The 18,525-nt window shown below is 53.3% G+C and overlaps 5 protein-coding genes across 5 annotated transcripts; 2 read left to right on the plus strand and 3 right to left on the minus strand.

Moving 5' to 3' along the window:
* Positions 1-975: 975 nt before the first annotated feature.
* Positions 976-6,301, plus strand: COCSUDRAFT_54950 (argininosuccinate synthase; the record flags this gene model as incomplete). Its single annotated transcript, XM_005642833.1, has 9 exons — positions 976-999; positions 2,075-2,191; positions 2,712-2,824; positions 3,249-3,407; positions 3,756-3,932; positions 4,372-4,549; positions 4,965-5,126; positions 5,626-5,760; positions 5,999-6,301. The coding sequence occupies 9 exons, from the start codon at positions 976-978 to the stop codon at positions 6,161-6,163; spliced, it is 1,230 nt and encodes a 409-aa protein (XP_005642890.1). The 3' UTR covers positions 6,164-6,301.
* Positions 6,302-7,507: 1,206 nt separating this feature from the next.
* Positions 7,508-8,554, plus strand: COCSUDRAFT_60315 (hypothetical protein; the record flags this gene model as incomplete). The annotated part of the gene is made up of 2 exons (XM_005642834.1): positions 7,508-7,802; positions 8,508-8,554. The coding sequence occupies 2 exons, from the start codon at positions 7,508-7,510 to the stop codon at positions 8,552-8,554; spliced, it is 342 nt and encodes a 113-aa protein (XP_005642891.1).
* Positions 8,555-10,890: 2,336 nt separating this feature from the next.
* On the minus strand, positions 10,891-13,541 carry COCSUDRAFT_60316 (hypothetical protein; the record flags this gene model as incomplete). Its single annotated transcript, XM_005642835.1, has 5 exons — positions 10,891-11,627; positions 11,806-12,005; positions 12,445-12,642; positions 12,983-13,106; positions 13,376-13,541. The coding sequence occupies 5 exons, from the start codon at positions 13,539-13,541 to the stop codon at positions 10,891-10,893; spliced, it is 1,425 nt and encodes a 474-aa protein (XP_005642892.1).
* Positions 13,542-13,919: 378 nt separating this feature from the next.
* On the minus strand, positions 13,920-14,384 carry COCSUDRAFT_34540 (hypothetical protein). The gene has a single exon (XM_005642836.1). It carries the CDS (start codon positions 14,225-14,227, stop codon positions 14,027-14,029), a length of 201 nt encoding a protein of 66 aa, XP_005642893.1. The 5' UTR covers positions 14,228-14,384; the 3' UTR covers positions 13,920-14,026.
* A 524-nt stretch (positions 14,385-14,908) lies between these two features.
* Positions 14,909-18,129, minus strand: COCSUDRAFT_34541 (hypothetical protein). The gene is made up of 4 exons (XM_005642837.1): positions 17,706-18,129; positions 17,224-17,362; positions 16,687-16,878; positions 14,909-16,205 (listed from the first exon to the last, which is right to left on the minus strand). Exons 2-4 carry the CDS (start codon positions 17,349-17,351, stop codon positions 16,013-16,015), a joined length of 513 nt encoding a protein of 170 aa, XP_005642894.1. The 5' UTR covers positions 17,352-17,362; positions 17,706-18,129; the 3' UTR covers positions 14,909-16,012.
* Positions 18,130-18,525: the final 396 nt, after the last annotated feature.

Consider the following 18,525-nt stretch of genomic DNA (forward strand, 5'->3'; position numbering starts at 1 on the left):
TATTACACGCCTTTCTCGCCAGATCTGAAGCAAGATGCGTCTGCAGACAAGCTGCGGTAAAGGCTGCAAAATCCTACCCCTTGATGGACTCGCCAGATCCAAGCGAGACCCGATCAACCGTGGGCACAGCTGTGCTCAGTATTTATATCGGCCCCCGCCAGCCGGGGCCATGATGGACTGCCCATGCAGCAGCCAATAATACTAGTACTGCCACAACGAAAGGTCCCCACTGGCAGTTCACTGAACAGAGTCAAGTACGAGGAGCAGTTGAATTTAAGTTGTAGCTGCTTCAAAGAGATAAGCAGCTCAATCTTTGTAGGTAATGGCATAGCCAATTCAATCGTGGGACTGATTTTCATTTCCTCTCACAGCAGATCTGAGTCCGCCTCAAGTCTTGCAGTCCTGGTAATCCAGCTTGTACGGTTGGCCCAGAAACTTGCACATGACAAAGTATGACGAGCTATGGCGTGCAATCCAGCTGCATGGGTTGCACCCGCAAGCAAAGAGGCAACATTTGGGCAGGGCAGGTTCCAACAGTGGGAGGCAGACTCCCACTAGCAGCACTAGCAAGCCCGGCATTCCCAAAGAGGCTTTAAAAGGACTGGGGGATTGCAGCCTGCTGCATATGAGCAGGGAATGGTTCACTGATGCTAAGTGTAGCTCTGCAGCACTGCCTTCCAAAGCTCCTGCTGTCTTTTTATAAAAGGCCACCTCGAAGTGACAGGTAGCTGCAGCATCATAATAGAGTCAGAAAAATCAGGCATCAGAATGTTGCACTCACTGATCCCATTCCTGGCTTTTCTACAGCATAGTTAGCGCCAAACATGCCACCCATGGCCATCACTCCAGGAACTCCAGGATGCAACCACCCCAAACTCCCCAGACCGCCGGTCGGATGGGCGATCATGATAAGCCTGAGATCTGAGATCAGACATGTTGTGCAGAGGGATCTTTTTTCTTTTACCTTTTATCAAAATGTCTCATCAGCGGTCTTTTAAGGTATCATGCTACCAAGTGGGGAGCTGATCGCAGTATGCCATCATTCAGCTGTTGTGCAACATTTGGAGTACCCAGCAACCCCGAGGGTTTTGAAGGAGAATACAAAATTGGAATAGGTTTTGATAATCGCAGGGAATACGATCACCTGACCGGTGCACGTGAAGTTTTCTCTGCGTTGTGCGGCACAACTTGTGCCGGCACTGCGGCAATTCCAAACAAATTCAAACAATCAAGAAGGGATCCTTACCTTGTTGATTTCTGAAAGGGTTCTTTTGCAGCAGAGCAGGATGCCGGGAGCAAGGGGTTGTATGGGTGCGCCTCCACATCTGTTTCCCTTCACTGTTGGAAACTTATTCTCTGCTACCTTGATGCTTCCTCTTGGCGTTCAATTTCAAGTTCTTCGGTGCCTCTTAAATTGTATCTGAGGTAAACATTTAGCGCAAGAGTGCACTGCCGGCGTATATTGATGGGTGCACCGAGATCGGAGTCACGTCTTCAGTCACGCGTTTACATTCCCAGCCGTTTCAACGCGCAGCGTGTGAACTGCAGACTTTCTGCTGACGCTTTTCTTTGTTGGCAACTCCTTTTCTTTGTCTTCGCTTCTGACTGGCTTGAAGAGGCCAGCCCTAATTCCATTCCAGCAGTAAGTGTCTTGGGATGGTCCATACATATGCATTCTCCCTCCTTGTGTCACGGAGGGACCTTCTAATCTTCCTAAATTCGTTTGCCTTGTGTTTCATATGGTTTCCTTCTGCTACGTATCAGAGAAGTCTTTTCATCTTGCCTGGATGCCCCAGTGCTGCAGAGCATAATTAATGACAGCCGGTGGCCCTTACAACCAGCCAGTCTATTGCATGGCAGCACCAGATTCTGCTTGCGTGCTTCAAAGCAGCACTTCCACCATTGCAGACCACAATCATCTCTGATCCAATTTGCATGCTCGTGCGCAGATGCAAACGGGCTTCAGCAGGCGCTGTTGGCAGGCAAGCGTAGCGCGGCGTTGCCTGCTGCCCCAGCACGCCTCAGCAGACGCGCACGCTGCCAAGTCAGGACGCAGGCCGCCCTTGACAAGAAGAAAATCAACAAGGTGGTGCTCGCCTATTCTGGCGGCCTGGACACATCAGTCATCCTCAAGTGGCTGCAAGAGACCTACGACTGCGAAGTCGTCACCTTCACCGCCGACCTCGGCCAGGTGGGTGTTTTACTCACACCCCCAAATCTTGTCCGGATTTGTTGTCTCTGAGAATACACAGGAAGTGCCAAGCATTCTTGCCATGCATGTCATGCCTTTCATGCAAGTAGGTTGCCCTTGAGAGGGTGATCTGAGGCTACAGGTCCAGAAAAATACATCTTGCTCAGCTCCTCCCTGCCCTGCAATCCATACATAAAGTGTCCCATAGAGTTGCGCATGAAGCAATGTACAGCGTCTGCATGTGCCTGTTTCATGCTTGCAGCAGACATTCCAAACCTGCTTGGATAGATAATCCTCCTGCATGTCTGTATATGGGGATTCATGCATGTACATGTTACATAATGCACGACTGCCCTTGGTGGCCCCTGATGTGGGGATTTTGCTTGACTGCCATTCACAGGGTCACGCCTGTCAGATGCCATCACATGCAGCTTCACATGTCATCAACTAAACATTAAGTTGTGTGATTGTCTTTCTTGTCTGCGGCAATACTAACTCTGATTATTATTAACATTCGCAGGGTGAGGAATTGGAGCCTGCCCGCAAGAAGGCAGAGGCAGCTGGTGTGAAGGACATCTTCATTGATGACCTGCGCGAAGAATTTGTCAGCGACTACGTCTTCCCCATGTTTAGGTGGGGCACAGCTCATTGTCAGTCCATGTCCAAACCAAATGAGTGTTCTTGTCATGCTCTTCACGTGAATAGAATGCCAAGATGAGTTCATGGCCAGCATGGTTCTGTGAGATTTTTTTGATCTTTTGATCCAAGCCCAGGTATGAATGGGGCCAAGGCCTGTCTCTGTACCTCATGATTGCAGAGAAAATTGCCATTTTCTGGACCTCGTGGAAATGGGGTGGTTTGTTCCTTATGGCACCCCAAAGAAGTGATTTCCTGTGCATGCCCAGCTTGTTCAATATCTCTTTCCACCCAGCTTATATTGTTGGCACCGTTTATCTTCTGTTGAAAGACTTCTGCTGCAGTGCTTGGTAACAGTACCAACAGAATTATCAGTTTAGAATATAGATCAGGACCATAAATGATCTTTCACTGGGCGCAGGGCAAACTCGCTGTACGAGGGGGTGTATCTGCTGGGTACATCGATTGCGCGACCGCTGATTGCCAAGCGCCAGATTGAGATCGCAAAGCAGGTTGGTGCTGACGCGGTGTCCCACGGCGCCACTGGCAAGGGGAATGACCAAGTGCGATTTGAGCTTGGGTGAGTTATCAATTCCTCTTCTTACTAAGGGCCTGGCTATTGAATGATTCATGCATGTCCGGGTGTGGGAAGGGTATCACTTCACCGAGCCAGCTCCTTTTTGCCATGCAGAGCTGCGGTGTGGCACTGTGGCAATGTGATTGAAGCTAAAAAATTTCAAGTGCATGTCCTTTCAGGATCTTTTATGGCGTCATGGACATAGAAAATGTTCCCCCACTGGACTTGGACGCTGCCTCCTTTGCACCAGAATTCTTTGACATGACTTTTGACTATGGCATGTTACACACCGCGCGATGTGAGGACTGCAAGTGCTTGAGCAGCCCTGACGGAGTTTTTTTGCAATGGCAGGTACTACGGGCTGAAGCCGGACATCAAGGTGATCTCCCCCTGGAGGGAGTGGGATCTCACCAGCCGCTCCAAGCTGATCGACTACGCCGAGAGCCGAGGCATCGCAGTTCCAGAGGGCAAGCGCGGCGAGCCTCCTTTTTCCACAGACGCCAACCTGCTGCACATCTCCTACGAGGGGTGAGTCACTGCTTTTAAGCATGAATATGACAATGTGCAGTGCAAATGGGACGATGCTGAAACATATCCTGCAATCGGTGAGATCCCCAGGAAGCAGGATGGTCAGAATTCTGATGCGGAGCTCGATAGCACTGTTGGCATGTTGCCGCTCATGTGCTGTAAGGCTTCCAGTGCCATCTGTGAGGGCCATGTGTCCTTGTGATTCAGATGACAAGCAACCGTCTACCTCATCACAGATGCCTGGTTTTGCATGGCAGCCTGCGCTGGGGACGTGGCCAATAATGAAAGCATTACATGCATCTCGTGCAGCTTGCACTCGCAGCTCTTAATGCAATGATAATGGGTGTTGGCCACACCTTGCCATTGTCACAAGAATTCGAACATGATACATACATACATTACAAACATAACGTAATGCATGTTACGTTGATTGCTGCAGGAACTTGCTAGAGGACCCCTGGGCAGAGCCGGTACAAGACATGTTCACGCGATCAGTCTCGCCAGAGCAGGCGCCTGACAAGGCAACCTACATCGAAATTGATTTCGAAAAGGGCGATCCGGTCGCCATCAATGGGAAGAAGCTCTCGCCCGCCACGCTGCTCACAGACCTTAACAAGGTGCGTTTGTGATGCTGTGGCATACTTAGGCCCCTCTCTGTGGATGTATGCCTCTGTCGCCATTCTTTCTATTTTGGAGAGCTTTTAAAGAACCCCTGAAATGCATGCACAATGTGGTGCAGTACCAATTATATCTTACTTTGGCAATGCTCTTGTCCTTCTTTAAAGAACTATGTCAATATTTAAGGAAGCGACGTGCTTTTGGCCTATCAAGCTGGTCATGCCATGCATGCAGCGCAACCTGCTTTTCAGCCCTCCATGAATGCAATTTTCAATTCTCTCGCATGCTGCAATAGATCGCAAATTTTGAGACATGCATGATAGACAAGCAGCCACACTGTCAGGACCATGCATGACATCGCTGCATCTTGTCTGACTGCCTCGGCCTGAAGGAATTAAGCATGCATGCGCGCAGGTGGCGGGAGACAACGGCATCGGCCGAGTGGACATTGTGGAGAGCCGGTTTGTGGGCATGAAGTCACGCGGAGTCTACGAGACGCCAGGCGGCACCATCCTGCTGACAGCAAGGAGAGCCGTCGAGTCCATCTGCCTTGACCGTGGAGAGCTGCACCTGAAGGTGGGCGAAGCTTCCCTTGCCCTGCCATTTTATCTAAAATTTTAAATCTCTGCCAGAGCGGCTGAGCATTGAGTCCTCTGCCTTGACCGCGGAGAGCTGCACCTGAAGGTGGGTGAAGCTTCCTGCTCGTTGCACAAGCCAGAACAATCTGCCACATAAATCCATAATACCCTGTGACGATGGCAACATTTGAAAGAACAGGGGTGCAAGAGGGGCTTGCAATGTTTGTCAGACAGGCCGAGCTCACTCGCGTGCTGGCACCACTGAATTGCAGTCCTGACAGTGAGGCTGAAAGCAGCTGCATGGTTCTCACTGCAACTTATTCAATTAAGTGTATTCCTGCAGTGCCGATCACAGACGCCGCCACAGTGCAGTAAATCTCGAAAGCCTGTGGCATTCGTAGCAGGTGCTCGCCGATACATGTCAAAAGATGCTGTCATAAGTTAGTGGTTTCTAAGAGCAGCGCGTGACATTGTGAGCTGCTGCCCACTGTTTGCAGGACGAGCTGATGCCCCGGTACGCAGAGCTGGTCTACAACGGCTTCTGGTTCAGCCCCGAGAGGCGAGCACTGCAGGCGGCCATCGACGAGACGCAGAAGTTCTGCACCGGCACCGTCCGCCTCAAACTCTACAAGGTGCGCCTGCTTCTGATTTCCTTTTGAATGCAGGCCTTCTTGTATTTCCTGGTGCGTGATAGTGCCAGCAAAGATAGCTCCACAGTGCCAGCAAAGATATCAATTCCGTGCTGCAACCCATCCCCATGCATCAAGTGTCCCCACTCCTGTTGGGGCCATCAGGGTGAGAGCTGCTACAAGACCCCATTGCCGATTGGAGAAATAGCAACTGAGAATATAAATATGTGTTCCTGCACAGGGCAATGTAATGGTTGTGGGCCGCAAGTCGCCATACAGTCTGTACGACGAGAAGATCGCCTCTTTTGAGGATGATGGCGGACTCTATGACCAGAAGGACGCTGCCGGCTTCATCAAGCTTCAGGCGCTCCGGCTGCGGACGCTCGGCGTCAGCCGGGGGATTTGAATTTGAATTTCAAATTCAGGGTTTGAATATGAAGTCCCGGGGCAAAGCAAGCTCCCGGTGGTCCTGTTAAGCTTCAAGCGCTGCGGCTGCGGACGCTCGGCGTCACGCGGGGGGGTTAAACTCCATATTTGAGCCACCATGGGGGAGTCTTGAAATCAAACCTTGAATTCTGGTCATAAGCAGCCCCTCTGAGATTGCCAGAAGATAGCATGCAGCTGCGGTTATGGACGCTCGGCGTCAGTCGGGGGTTTTGAGCTTGAATTCAAGCCGCCGCGCCAAAGCAGGCTCCTGCTACACTGGTGCCAAGATAGCATGCGCAGCCGGAGGCCTTGTCAGCTGTTTTGTGTTGAGAGAACGCCAGAACAACGGCAGGTTTGTTAAGCAGCAAAGGTGTTCTTAAATGCGCCTGTTGAGTCGGGAGGAAGCTTACTGGGAAGTCCTGATGTGCCCACTATCGGTATTTCTCGTGCAGTGTTAGGTGTGCAGACCCGAGAGTGTCTCGGTGCACAACAATTTAGCTTGGCGGGGGATTTGCGATGTCTGCTTTGGGTCAGATAAAGAGGATCTGCGATTAGACCTCTGCCTCAATTGTGGGAGGAGTTTGGTACAGAGATCTGAATCAATGATGTCAGTCAGATCAACATGAGTCTTGCTGCCGTTTGCAGCTGCAGCTGAACCTTTTTTGCATCATAACGTCCTAGCACTGCAGTGCAGCCCAAATAGTAACCACCGGGCATTTGAGCAACATTGCTTCAAGTCAGAGCGTTGGTTCTTCAGTGAGAAGATCTGCACAGGTGTGACTCCTCGTTTGGGAGAACTGTAAGTGGCACGTGGGTGTCAAATGCACGCATTTTGAACAACATGCTAGAACGATCTAGTTGTCACTTTAAAATTTGTGCATGGAGAGACATGAGGGTTTGCTTAGATGATGACCCGCATTTATGAGGGTAAGCTAGCTTGTAAACAAAGCTGTGGAGTATGAATGGTGGTCATTGAATACCTTGAAACAACTATAAATTCTCTGCAGCCTCAAGATGAAGCATGCTTGATTGCGCGTGGTGATGTCAGCCGCAGTCAGCTTCCTCTCAAGGGTCCATGACGATAGGGCTCGGCTCTGCTCTATTCTCATTTGCCCCAATGCCTGGTGATGGCAGTTTGATTTTTTTACTGCACTGTCTTTGTGCTGAACATTTCCATTTCTGAATTCAAACCTTGATCTCTATCTACGCAGAGTCCTTATCACTGCTGACCAAGACTGACGCAACCAGCAGTGTTCAGAGAGCAAAGCGCAAGATACTCCCATTCTAGAGGCGCTTCGTTCCCTATCTCCAATTTCTTCAAGAAATGACACAAGAGAGAGTGGCGGTGAGGGTGCAGCAGAGCCTGCCCGTCTACCACGACGCCATGAGTGACGTCCGGCAGGCAGGACCCGTTCGGCAGGTCAGTGTGAATGAGGGGCACGCAACGAGACAGAGTGTGCGCTTCCAGGGCGAGACCTTCGCCCAGCTCAAGGAGCGGCTGCTGGCAGCGGCCGTGCCCGGAAACAACGTCCGCTTGCTCGTGAACGAGGATTGGACTGTGCTACTGGACGATGATCTGCTGCCAGAAGGAGACCTGCAGATCAGAACCATGGACCCAGGTGCGATGCGTCCTGGCTATCTGCATCCCTCTCCATCTTTGATTGATTCTTTTTGGAAGATGAAAGAAAGCCGCAAAGGACTTCCCACAGATGCCGCATCAGGCGGTCAAATGGACAAGCATTTCCAGGCCATACCAGCCACGTTGGCTTCAAAATGAACAGTACAGCCGCATGCATGAATGATTGGATTGCCCAGAGGGGCTCAGCACCCGGAGCTGCTCTGCTGCATGCATGCAGCACAGCATGTGTTCAGCAGCAGTCTATCAAGGAAGCTTCAAAGTCCACGGATGTAGGACTGCACTCTTTAATGCCCCATCTTGTCAAAAATGGCTTCAAGAAGGGGAGATGCAGACATCAAGGCGGTGCGAGCACCAGAGATGAGAGGAAGGGCTGCCTCGCAAATGAAGGCCGTGCCGTCATCACACAATGATCACCTGCCCACTGGACAGGAGCACTAGATGACCATTCACCCCTTAACTTCCAAGTCGATATTATAAACCTGGCTTGTGGGGGGCGGTATAAATACTGAGCACCGTGCCCACGGTTGATTTGGTCTTGCTTGGATCTGGCAAGCCCATCAACGGGTAGGTAAACTTGCAGCCACTACCTGCAGCTTCGCCCCTTCAAGGCAAGTTGCCGCTGGCACGAGCAGTGTGCGATACTCCTGTATTAACAACAAAAATGAAGCTGATGGCTGCTGTGCAGGGACAGACAGGAGCTATGCCATAGTGTTCCAGCGCCGTGGTTGCTGACTGTGTGACAAGTGTGTCTCCAATCTGGCCTCCTTTCACATGCATGCATGCATGGTAGTCGATGTCTGTGGCTGCTCAGTTGCTGCAATGTGTGCACTCGCGAGGCAGCCCTTTCTCCTGCCTTCTGGCGCTCGCTCTGCCCTGATGTCTGCACTGCTATTTCTATAAATTAGAACGCACATTGATATGATCGCTGCCAGCAAGCTGTAATAAGGGATTTCACGTGTCAAGTTGATGCAGTGCTGGTGACGAGCGCACAGCAGCATTGCCCTGAAATTGACTCATTAGTTGACTAATTAAGTACAAGTCATGTTTGTTGGCTGTGTGCAGGCAGAGGTACGAGCAGAATACCAAGAAATGAGCGCAGCAGATGACTAAGCAGTGCTGATATCATCAGCAGCGAAGGGGCCCATGATCAGGTGTTTCCTGGGAAAAGGGGAATGAAAGACATCAAACGCCAGTGGATAGGGGAAAGGGTTGCCTCACAGATATAATATTGGGGACTGCCTTCGTGGATCACAATCACACAATCCTTTTACAGATTAGGGCAACTGCGCATTATCCAACACACAACACACAACAGTGAAATGACAGTCAAAATGTAATGCGTGGCTCGGTCTTCAGATGAGCCAGTGCAAGGCAAAAGACAGGAAGACAGTACAGGCCTCGAAGCACCGTTTTGATGGAACTCTGGGACCTTATCTGGTGGTAAAGAATGACTAACCTGTACTGATATGTGATACGTCATCGCACGCTGCGCAGAGCCTGCTGCCAGTCTTGATTGATGCATGCTTGTCATGCGACTGCAATACAATGTTTTCCCGCCCAAGAGCACTGAATGCCCGCACTGCATGTACCCTTCACTCCCTGCAAAACGAGCCTGTGATATGTTTTCACCAAGAATGTCTGCATCTGCTGGATGTCTCTGTGCGGTGTTGAGCCTTGCTGGCTGACCTTCTTGGTGGACTCGCTGGAAGCCGGGGCCTCCAGACTGCTAAGGATATAGACAATGAAGTCAAAATTAGTGAATGTTTGACCTGGTCGCAAACTTGCTTTAGATGTGCGTGACAGGCCGAGGGGTTCTTCAAGAGAAGTTCTCTTCCCCGAATGATGTCATTGTGGGCAATTTTGAAAGGCTCTAGAGATCTGGTCATTAGTAACCAGATTGGTTCATCGATCATAGTTCGACCGTGTCTAGATTTCGAATGGCCAAATGCATCCAGAAAGCAATCTTGGTCAAGACACATGCAGGCCTGCTCATAGCTTACTAAGAAACAAGGGCACCAAGATAGCACCACTGACATTTTAAGTAAACATCCAATCAACCAACGCCCAGTCTTTATCGGCGGCCCTGGCCAGAATTTGGGAAAGTCTGTTGCAAATGCTGGACAGGATGAGAGACCACAAATGCTCTACCACATGCTGAGAAATCCAGGGGCTTAAATACCAATGCCGTTGCCAACTGAGAACTCTCTATCGTGTGGCCATCTGGTAGGAAGGATTCAAAGCAGCCCTCGAGTGAATCCCCTTGCATGTGAAAAAATCTAAGTGCAATTTATACGCTTCACAACACACGCAAAGTATCATTTGTAGTCAGAAAAGACACGCACTTTACTAATGCATGCAGGGCCAAGAACATACCACAGTGCGTCATATGATACTAATTTTTCAGTACTCACCCTTTCCATAACCCCATCGATGTCCCATCGATGATATCAGCGTCTCCCAGAGGATTCTTGTAGTACAAAGCCAGCAAACGGAAGGTCCCAACGAGCCATGATGCTTGTCAGAAGTTCACAATGGCGCGAATGGGTGCTTCAAATTCTAAGAGCCAAGTGCTGCGATAGGAGTCACATGGGACACAGCCGCATGCATGAACACACAAGTCCTTCATGACTAATTTTCACCTCAGATTGGCTGCTGCTTTTCCAGCGTTTCTGGCCAGGCAAGGCCCAGTGCCCTGGCAATCGCCAAGTCTTGAGTACCAAGGGCGCTGCGGCCAAGAGTGCCTAGTGTGCATGAAGCAAAGCTCATGCTGAAACTGTGCTTCGGTCTGAAAACAACCCCAATGGGTGTGAGCTCAAGCAGCGAGACACAGTCGTTGCAACTGTAAATGATGCAGGATCTCTCAGGCAGCAGTCGTGTGGACGCTGGACAGCAATAATGTAGCGTAAATCAAAGCAGCCCAACTTGCAAGTCGCCAGCATCTGCGAAGCATTCTCCTAAGCATCTTTCATAGAGCTCTTAACAGCGCATGCAGCAGGAAGTGCAGAGGATGAGTTCTGCCATATCTAAATTTTTATTTGGCCACCAGTGCAGCGGCCACTTGGCGCTTTTCATTCCAGATCCGCCCAAAGCGGCAGCCCTTCAAAATCAAGCGGGTCTAAACCATGCACATCATGCGGCAGTGGAGGCAGGTTGCGGGGTGCAGAGGATCCCAGGCTGACCAGCTGCCGCACGTGGGCATGTGCCGGCAGGTGCAGCTGCTGATCTGGCGGGTACGAGCCCGAGCGCCACCTCAGCAGCGGCTGCCCCTCCGGTGCTCCCCCCGCCGGCGCCACCGCCGGGCCCCCCGGCAGCGCGGAGCAGGAGGAGGACCGCGCCTGAAGCTGCTGATTGTCCGCCCAGGGTAGATTCGCGATGGGGGGCAGCCGGGGGCCGGACTGCGACGAGAAGGAAGCCAGGCGCAGGTACTGCCCGTCCAGGCCGCGGATGACGCCAAACTGGCCCTGGGAAGACAGCCCAGAGGCCGACAGACTCTGCAGGCCCAGTGCTAGCGGGCCTTCAGTCGCGGCGGCACCCGGCAACATGGAGCTCCCGAGGCTTTCGTTGCGCGGCCAACCGTCCGGCAGCAAGGACGGCCACGGTGCGGCGAAGCCGCCGGAGCCGGCAAGCGGCCCGGGAGCCAGCGGCTGCCCTTCGGGTAGCCATGGGCCGCCCGAGGGTTCCCCCTGTCGGGGTCCCCCCGCATCGTCCCGGGGGGCCTGCCCGGGCCCGGCCGGCGGCTGCCCGAACGGCATCGGCGCCGACGGCGGTGGCCAGGCCGGGAAGCCCGGCCGCAGCACCGTGCTGCCTGCAAGCACTAAGGCACACCCTTTTGTCAGCCGTGTATTTTCACTGAGGAAGAACGTCTTGGACGTACAGACATGCATGTTGCAGGAGGAAGGCCCACCTCCCCGCCTTCCACCAAGAAAGCATACAGGGACCGAAAGTGGAGTTTTGAGCAGTGATAATGAGTACAAGGCAAGCACCTGTGTAGCCGCCGTGACCCGGCGGCTGCGGCTGCGGCAGCAGTGGCGGCTGCGGCGGCCGGAGCATGGAATGCACTTGCGCGCGCAGGACGCGGACCTCCGCGTCGCGCTGCCACAGCGCCTGCCTGAGACCTGTGTTGTCCGCCTCCAGCCCTTGCACTTTGGTTGTCAGCGTGAGCAGTTCCTGCTGCTTACGCTCCCTGCATGCAAGAGTGACACCGATCTTTATAACAGTTGGAGACCTCTCAGGACATGCCAAAACAAATATTGCCGGCCCCATGCCTCCATGCCAGCAGAAGGAGGGCTTCATGTGCCCTCTCAAGGTGGAGCTAGCAGGCAGGGCTCACACTCGGGCAAGGAATGAGGGTCCTACCCTGGAGAGGCACACTGACGACAAGGGTGCAAAGCATGCCGTGCATTACTCTGAACATGCCGATACAGGTATAGACAAGGGATAACTTGCAGGTCATGCTTGCCCAAATGAAGTGGTGGTTGTCTGATCAAGGAGGGTTTCCCTTGCCTAAGGGCTCACGCAATAAGCACCCCGCACTCCTGCAGCTGCGGATGCTTGAATGGATTGGGATGATTGCAACTACCAAAAAAGGGTAATATTTGCCTTGTGATGGGGACAGGGCAGACCTCGAAGCTGCGGCAGTGCGCCGATTCTTGATGAGTCGCCGCTGCAGCCGCACCTTTGCTGAGTCCTCAGGGACTGCAGAGCTATCCGGCTCTGGCGACTTGCGCTTCCCCCCATACAGCCGTGGCGACTCCCCTGACTCGCAGGCAGATGCCTCTGGCTCCTCTGTCACCTCGTTGAGGCTCCCATCGTTTGCACCCCTTCAACAGCAGCAGCACAGGTTTGTCAAGGCTTCAGTGTTGATGCCTGTCTGGGCCAGAAGAGTGAGTGTCATGCAGCACAACATAGTCGAGGTGAAATTCATGCAGCACAACAGCAGTGAGGTCCTTAGACAGAGGCTCAAGTCAAGTTGGCCGCTTATGTGACGGCTTGTTGGCACAAGCTGATATCGATGCGATTGCAGTGTCGCGGGAAGCATCCAATCCATGCGGTGCTTCCTGTGCAGCTGCTCACAACATCTGCCCAGATGGCAGGCCTCCTGTCCCTTTTAATTAAGTGCAGGAAGGTCCAAGGGCATGCGAATTACTTCATTCATCGCACCTGTTCTGACCAAGGCCCCTTTCTGCCTCTCCTGCTGTAGACCTCCTGGGTCTGATGGGGCCATCGAGTCGCTGCTCTGCCTGGCTCTCCACGCCCTCCTTGGAGAGATGCAAACGCTCTGGACCTGCACATCCGGTATATCCATTTCTGCAGCTGTACGCATCTCAAAAGGCTCTGCAGAGCCTCCACTGGCCGCATGGAGAGGGAGAGCGAACCAATAGAGCCGCGCGTGCTTCCACGAGACATCGTCTCCTGTGACCGAGAGCAGAAGCAGCTCATCGAATGCATTCCATCGACGCACCCTAGCCAGCCCAAACCTATCGCCAGCGCTCATGACCCTGCGTCCCGGTGCAGAACCCCAGGGCACCCTTTCAGCAGGGACCGGGAGCTCACCGTGCAGCGATGCGTGCGCAGGCTCCACATAGTCCTTTTTGCAATCTGTAGCTTGCCCATCGGCCGCGCCCTCCGGTGCCAGATCCGCCCTCCCAAAGACAGAACCCGGCTCCTCACGTTCGCCGCCCAGCCCTAGCTGTTCCGTGCGCATAGACTCCTCTCCCATCGTCGTAACATCGCCAAATGGTCAAAACCGACACCACGTTGCAGCGCGCACGCTCGTCCGCCCTCGTATTACCCACTGCTTCGCCGATGGCGTGAAGATTGCGCAACGCATTGACTGTTGCAAATGGAGCCGGGGGCCGTCCTGATACACCAGCAGGCTGCCTCCAAAGCTCCGATGCCAGCGAAGACGTCAGCAAGCCTCTCGACCTGCGACACCCGCCGGCAAGGCTTGCTAGAAGCGAAGGAAGATTCGAGAGGCTTCACGGGATATGGCGCAGATCTTATTTAGGTCCACCTGGCCGGGGCGACGTGGACCTCCTCAGCGCCGAGAATGTGAGACCGCGACATGGTCCCGGACATGAGATGTTCCCTCCTGCTTAGAGTTGACATCAACATACCTGCCTTGCACGTCTTGCTTCAGCAGATCAGACGTCTGATCAGCCCTAGCGGCTGGAAAAGATGTAAAAGACTGACTGAGATCAGCCGTCAGCATACAGCTACAACAGCCTGGCAGCCTAGCTGCATTGCAGCTTCCACAAGCAAGGGATACATTCCCACAAGCAAGGGATACAATCCCTCTGCTGCTGTTGCTTCTCTGGAGTACAGGTCCAGAGTAAGAAATGGATTCTTGTGCTCTGTAATAGTATTTGCTACGAGCCCACCATTTCCAAGTCTCTTTGCAATCATTCCTCTGCTTCTAATTACCTCGTGTCTTCAAATTACCACTCATTAAATTCACACCACATGCACATACCATCCAAGTGAATACTCTTGTGAATAGGGTGTGAGGGCACGCCGCTGCCTGACACATCCTTCACCGCGGTGTTAAATCACCTCCCCCATCGTATCCTCTTGACTCCATGCACCCTCTCCGCGTCTGATCAACGAGTGTTAAATCCACCAACTTCAGCTGCTGGCACTAGCAATGCCGCATGCAACACACTTCCACAACGGTGGGCCACTAACACCGGGAGTGACTCTTAAGAAGCTTCAAGTTGAAGTCAAGAGATCTGTGAATGTCACACTGTGCTTGCGCCCGTTCTTCAGGCAAGTTGCTTCAACTTGAACTCCATGCGTGCAGCAATTCCCTAGGGCCTCTGCCCACAAACAATAGACACACTCAGGCTGGTCACCACGATGTGCATAGATTCCTAATGATGTGATCCTCCGGACATTTTATCATGATTGACATTGCCGCTGGCATCATGCCAGTGGCATGCAACAACAATGGTCAAGCCAACTGCAATGGCAAGACACCTTAATCATGAGGCATCCTGATGTAATTGCTGCAGGTAATAGAGGACTCAGTATACAAGAAGTTGCCACACAGTACAGTCTTCAGGCAACAACACGAATTCTTTTCCTCCAAGTTGGTTACCTATGAAATCAGATAGCCAATATTGGGGAGTCTGTAGCCACACAACACCGTTTATTAGGAAATACGAGTGCTTTCTTGATGCCGAATGCAGCAAGACCCAGGAGTGAAGTCAAAATTAGAAAACCCACAAGATCAATGTAATGAGATCTGATGCGCGCTTGCACCGTGAAGTCCATAGGAAGCTGCACTCCATTGTCAGCCTCCCTCCAAAGACACACATCGGACACTAGTGCCTGGCAATGTCCTATTACTTGGTGGGATGCCCCTGGCAGCACTGCAGTTTTGTCTACAGATTCTGGCTGCACACCATCAAGTGAGACGTGTCTTGCGCCTGGCAATGTCCTGTTACTTGCTGGGATGCCCCTGGCAGCACTGCAGTTTGGTCTACAGACTCTGGCTGCACACCATCAAGTGAGATGTGTCTTGCGCTGAGGAACAGAAGTTCGACGCTTGCTGAGTATCCTTTGCTACAGTTCCCACCATAATGCACCATCCATCTCTACTTGGTCCAATGTGTCGCTATTGGACACTCCTGGAAACCAGGCGCGTTCCAGAGGGTGTCGCTCTTGTGCGATGGGCTGCGCCCCTGCATGTGCCGGCATGTGCTGCTGCTGACCTGGCGGGTATGACCCCGAGCGTTCCCTCAGCAGCGGCTGGCCCTCCGGGACCCCCGGCGGTAGCGCCACCGCTCCTGCTGGACCCCCCGGGCGGGGACTGGGACCGCCCGGCAGGGCAGAGCAGGGCTGCGAGCGCTCCATGAGGCCCTGCCCATCCAATGGCAAGGAAAAGACCATCGGCGGCAAGACGGGCGGCTCCCGGTAGATGCTGAGTTGATGCAGAGGCACAACGCCCAGGACTTGCCCACCCGGACCCCGGATGACGGCGTTTCCGGCCGTGGCAGGGAGGCTGTTGCTGCCGCGCAGCGACAGGAAGCGCTGCACCTCCTCCAGCGAGGGAACCTGCGGCGACGGGAGGCTGCCGCCCAGGCGCGGCCGAGCCAGCAGTGGCTGCCCTTCGGGGGCCGGCCAGCCGGCACCCGGGGGGTTCCCCCGCTGGTGCCCCCCGGCGCCGCCACCGCCAGCCACCACAGGGGGTTACGCGGGGAATCCTGGGAGCAGCGGCGCCGGCGTCGGCAGTGGCGCAGAGCCCTGAATGGAAGCCATGTGCACGCGCAGCGAGCGGAGCTCCGACTCGCGCTGGCGCAGAGCCTGCCGCAGCCCCTGGTTGTCCGCCTCGAGTGCCCGCACGTTGACGTGCAAATCATCCAGCTCCCGCTGCTTGCGCTCCCTGCGAGTGGCAGAAAAGGCCGGCCGCTTTCAGAGACCCGCACTGAGAAAGGAACCTCTTGAATCTTGTTGCTTCCCCTTCTCAATGCCGGGCTCTAGCAGGACCCTGATCTGTGTGTTGCTGCGCTGGCAGGTGCCAGTCCTCCTCGTACTTATACATGGTGAGACTTTGCCAGCCAACTGATAAAAGATTGAGATGCCCCTATGGAGTAGTATGTCCAGACTGTCTTGCGCATCAATGATATGCTATCTCCCCTCTTGCTTGAATCAAAAGTTTGCTGAAGAGGAGATGCATGTGCCACACCTTTAACTAGCCTATTTGGTGACCAAATGGCCTGCCTTCTGCAGATGACCATTGCAAGTTCTAGGCAGCACTGCCAGGTCAGATGGCTCCTGTGCTCATGGCAGGCCTGCAAAGCCTCAAGGATGCAAGACATGCAGGATTCAATGAAATTCTATATCAAGCATGAGGCTCTCAGCACCTTGAGGCAGCCGCAGTCCTCCGGTTCTTGACGAGGCGCCGCTGTAGCCGCAGCTCTGCCGGGTCCTCGATGGCGGAGTAGTCAACTTCTGGCAGCTTCCGCTTCCCCCTGCGCCGCTTTGGTGACTCGCTGTCAGAGACCTCCGTCCCCTCCGCTGCTTCTTGGCTGCTGGCATCCCCAGAACCCCTGCATCTGTGCATAAAATCTGGCAAAGTAAAAACATGTGCTTGTGGATAACAGCCTGCCTTTTCTGGCCTTCTTCCTCAGCCTACTTGCCTGCCTTGTGGCAGATTGGATAATAAGGCAGGATTGCGCATGGGATACCCAGCCCACACAGACCGTGATGAAACATGCAGGCAACACAAGGGGTGTCCTTGCATTACTTTCAACCTCCATGAAAGGCGGTCAGTGCATTGTCACAATGCAGTCACCCGGCAAGCAAAAATCCACATTTTGATCTTTTGAGGGCGTGCCAAGAGTCCCCAAGCTGGCCCTGGGGCATTCGGGACCGGAAAGAGGTGGAGGATGATGTCCCACCTGTCCGGCCCAGTGCCTTCCCTAAATGCTGCTGCTGGAGGATAATGGCGTCTGGGAGCCTGCTGGCAGCGCTCCTGTGCCTGGGTATGACATGTCCGGCTTCCCGAGCCATCGTTTGAGGGTTGCATCTCTTGTGCCCCTGAAGCCAGAAGCAACTAAGCATGAACTCAGACACGCGAAGGGACAACTGACACTACCGATCTCTGTTCAATCTAGGCTGAAGGAAACTGAGTCATGTATGGGGACAGCAAAACAAGTGCACCCTCCTACGGAAGCGCAATTCAGGGGACACCATTCACATCTATGATGTACAGATTCTCTGGAATAAGGAACCATAAAATCCCCCCGAGACTCTACATAGCTGAATGGTTTTCATGCAAGCACTCGACCATTATTCTGCACGCTTCCATAATAAAATCTGGGAAATCCCCTGTCTTGGATGAAACCCCAACGCTCTCTTTCACCGCAATCGGGCAGCTCACCGTCCAAGTAGCCTTGGGCAAGCTCCTAAAAGGATCCTTTCCCACCCAGACGCTCCGTCTTGGCCTGTCCACCCTGTTCCAGGACGGAAGAAGCACCGCATGACCCCATCTCCGCCTCTTCCGCGTTGAAGCAATTTAGCCCGATCCGTGTCTCACCAGCGCGCGCTGAGGCTTCACACATGCCTCATCGTCGTGGCAAGAAGCAAAGTGCTCGCCTCGAACGGCCTCAGGTAAGGCTAACCCCGATGGCCGTGACGCAGTAGTCTGTGTGCGCAATCGAGAGCCCTGCAGGACAGCTCGATCGCTGCTCCTAGAACCAAGATGTCCTGAAAGCCTGCAGCGAGTCATACGGGCGGCGACCCCCCTTCGCAATGAGGCGAGAGTCGAGCGAGCTGATGGGATACGGAGGTGAAATCTGGGGATTTGAAAATCTATGTGCTACACGTCAGGCCCAGCTCAGTGTGACCAGCTGACCCCTGCCCGCTGGAAGTGGATTGTGGGCTTTCCTAGATTTTTCATTACCATTGCAGGTATCTTAATAGGCAGATCTGGCAGTGCCCTGCGCATGGAAAGCAATGCGTTCAAAGATTGGAATGCCATGTAAAATTGGTGCCCGCACTTAAATTCTCCCTGTTCAACTTGTTAACCAAGTTGAAGTTGTCAATGCCAGCTGGTGGCACATTGATCACACTGAATCGTGGAAGAAAGACAATCTTTCACATCAAGAGTACTTTCCCATATCCTACAGTGAGACCACCGCTGCCGTCAGACAGTATTGTCACATTAATCTTGCTGTCCGATTCCGGCAAAGCAGAGCCGC

The sequence above is a fragment of the Coccomyxa subellipsoidea genome, assembly GCF_000258705.1.
Source record: "Coccomyxa subellipsoidea C-169, whole genome shotgun sequence".
In the NCBI taxonomy this organism is placed as follows: Eukaryota; Viridiplantae; Chlorophyta; class Trebouxiophyceae; family Coccomyxaceae; genus Coccomyxa; species Coccomyxa subellipsoidea.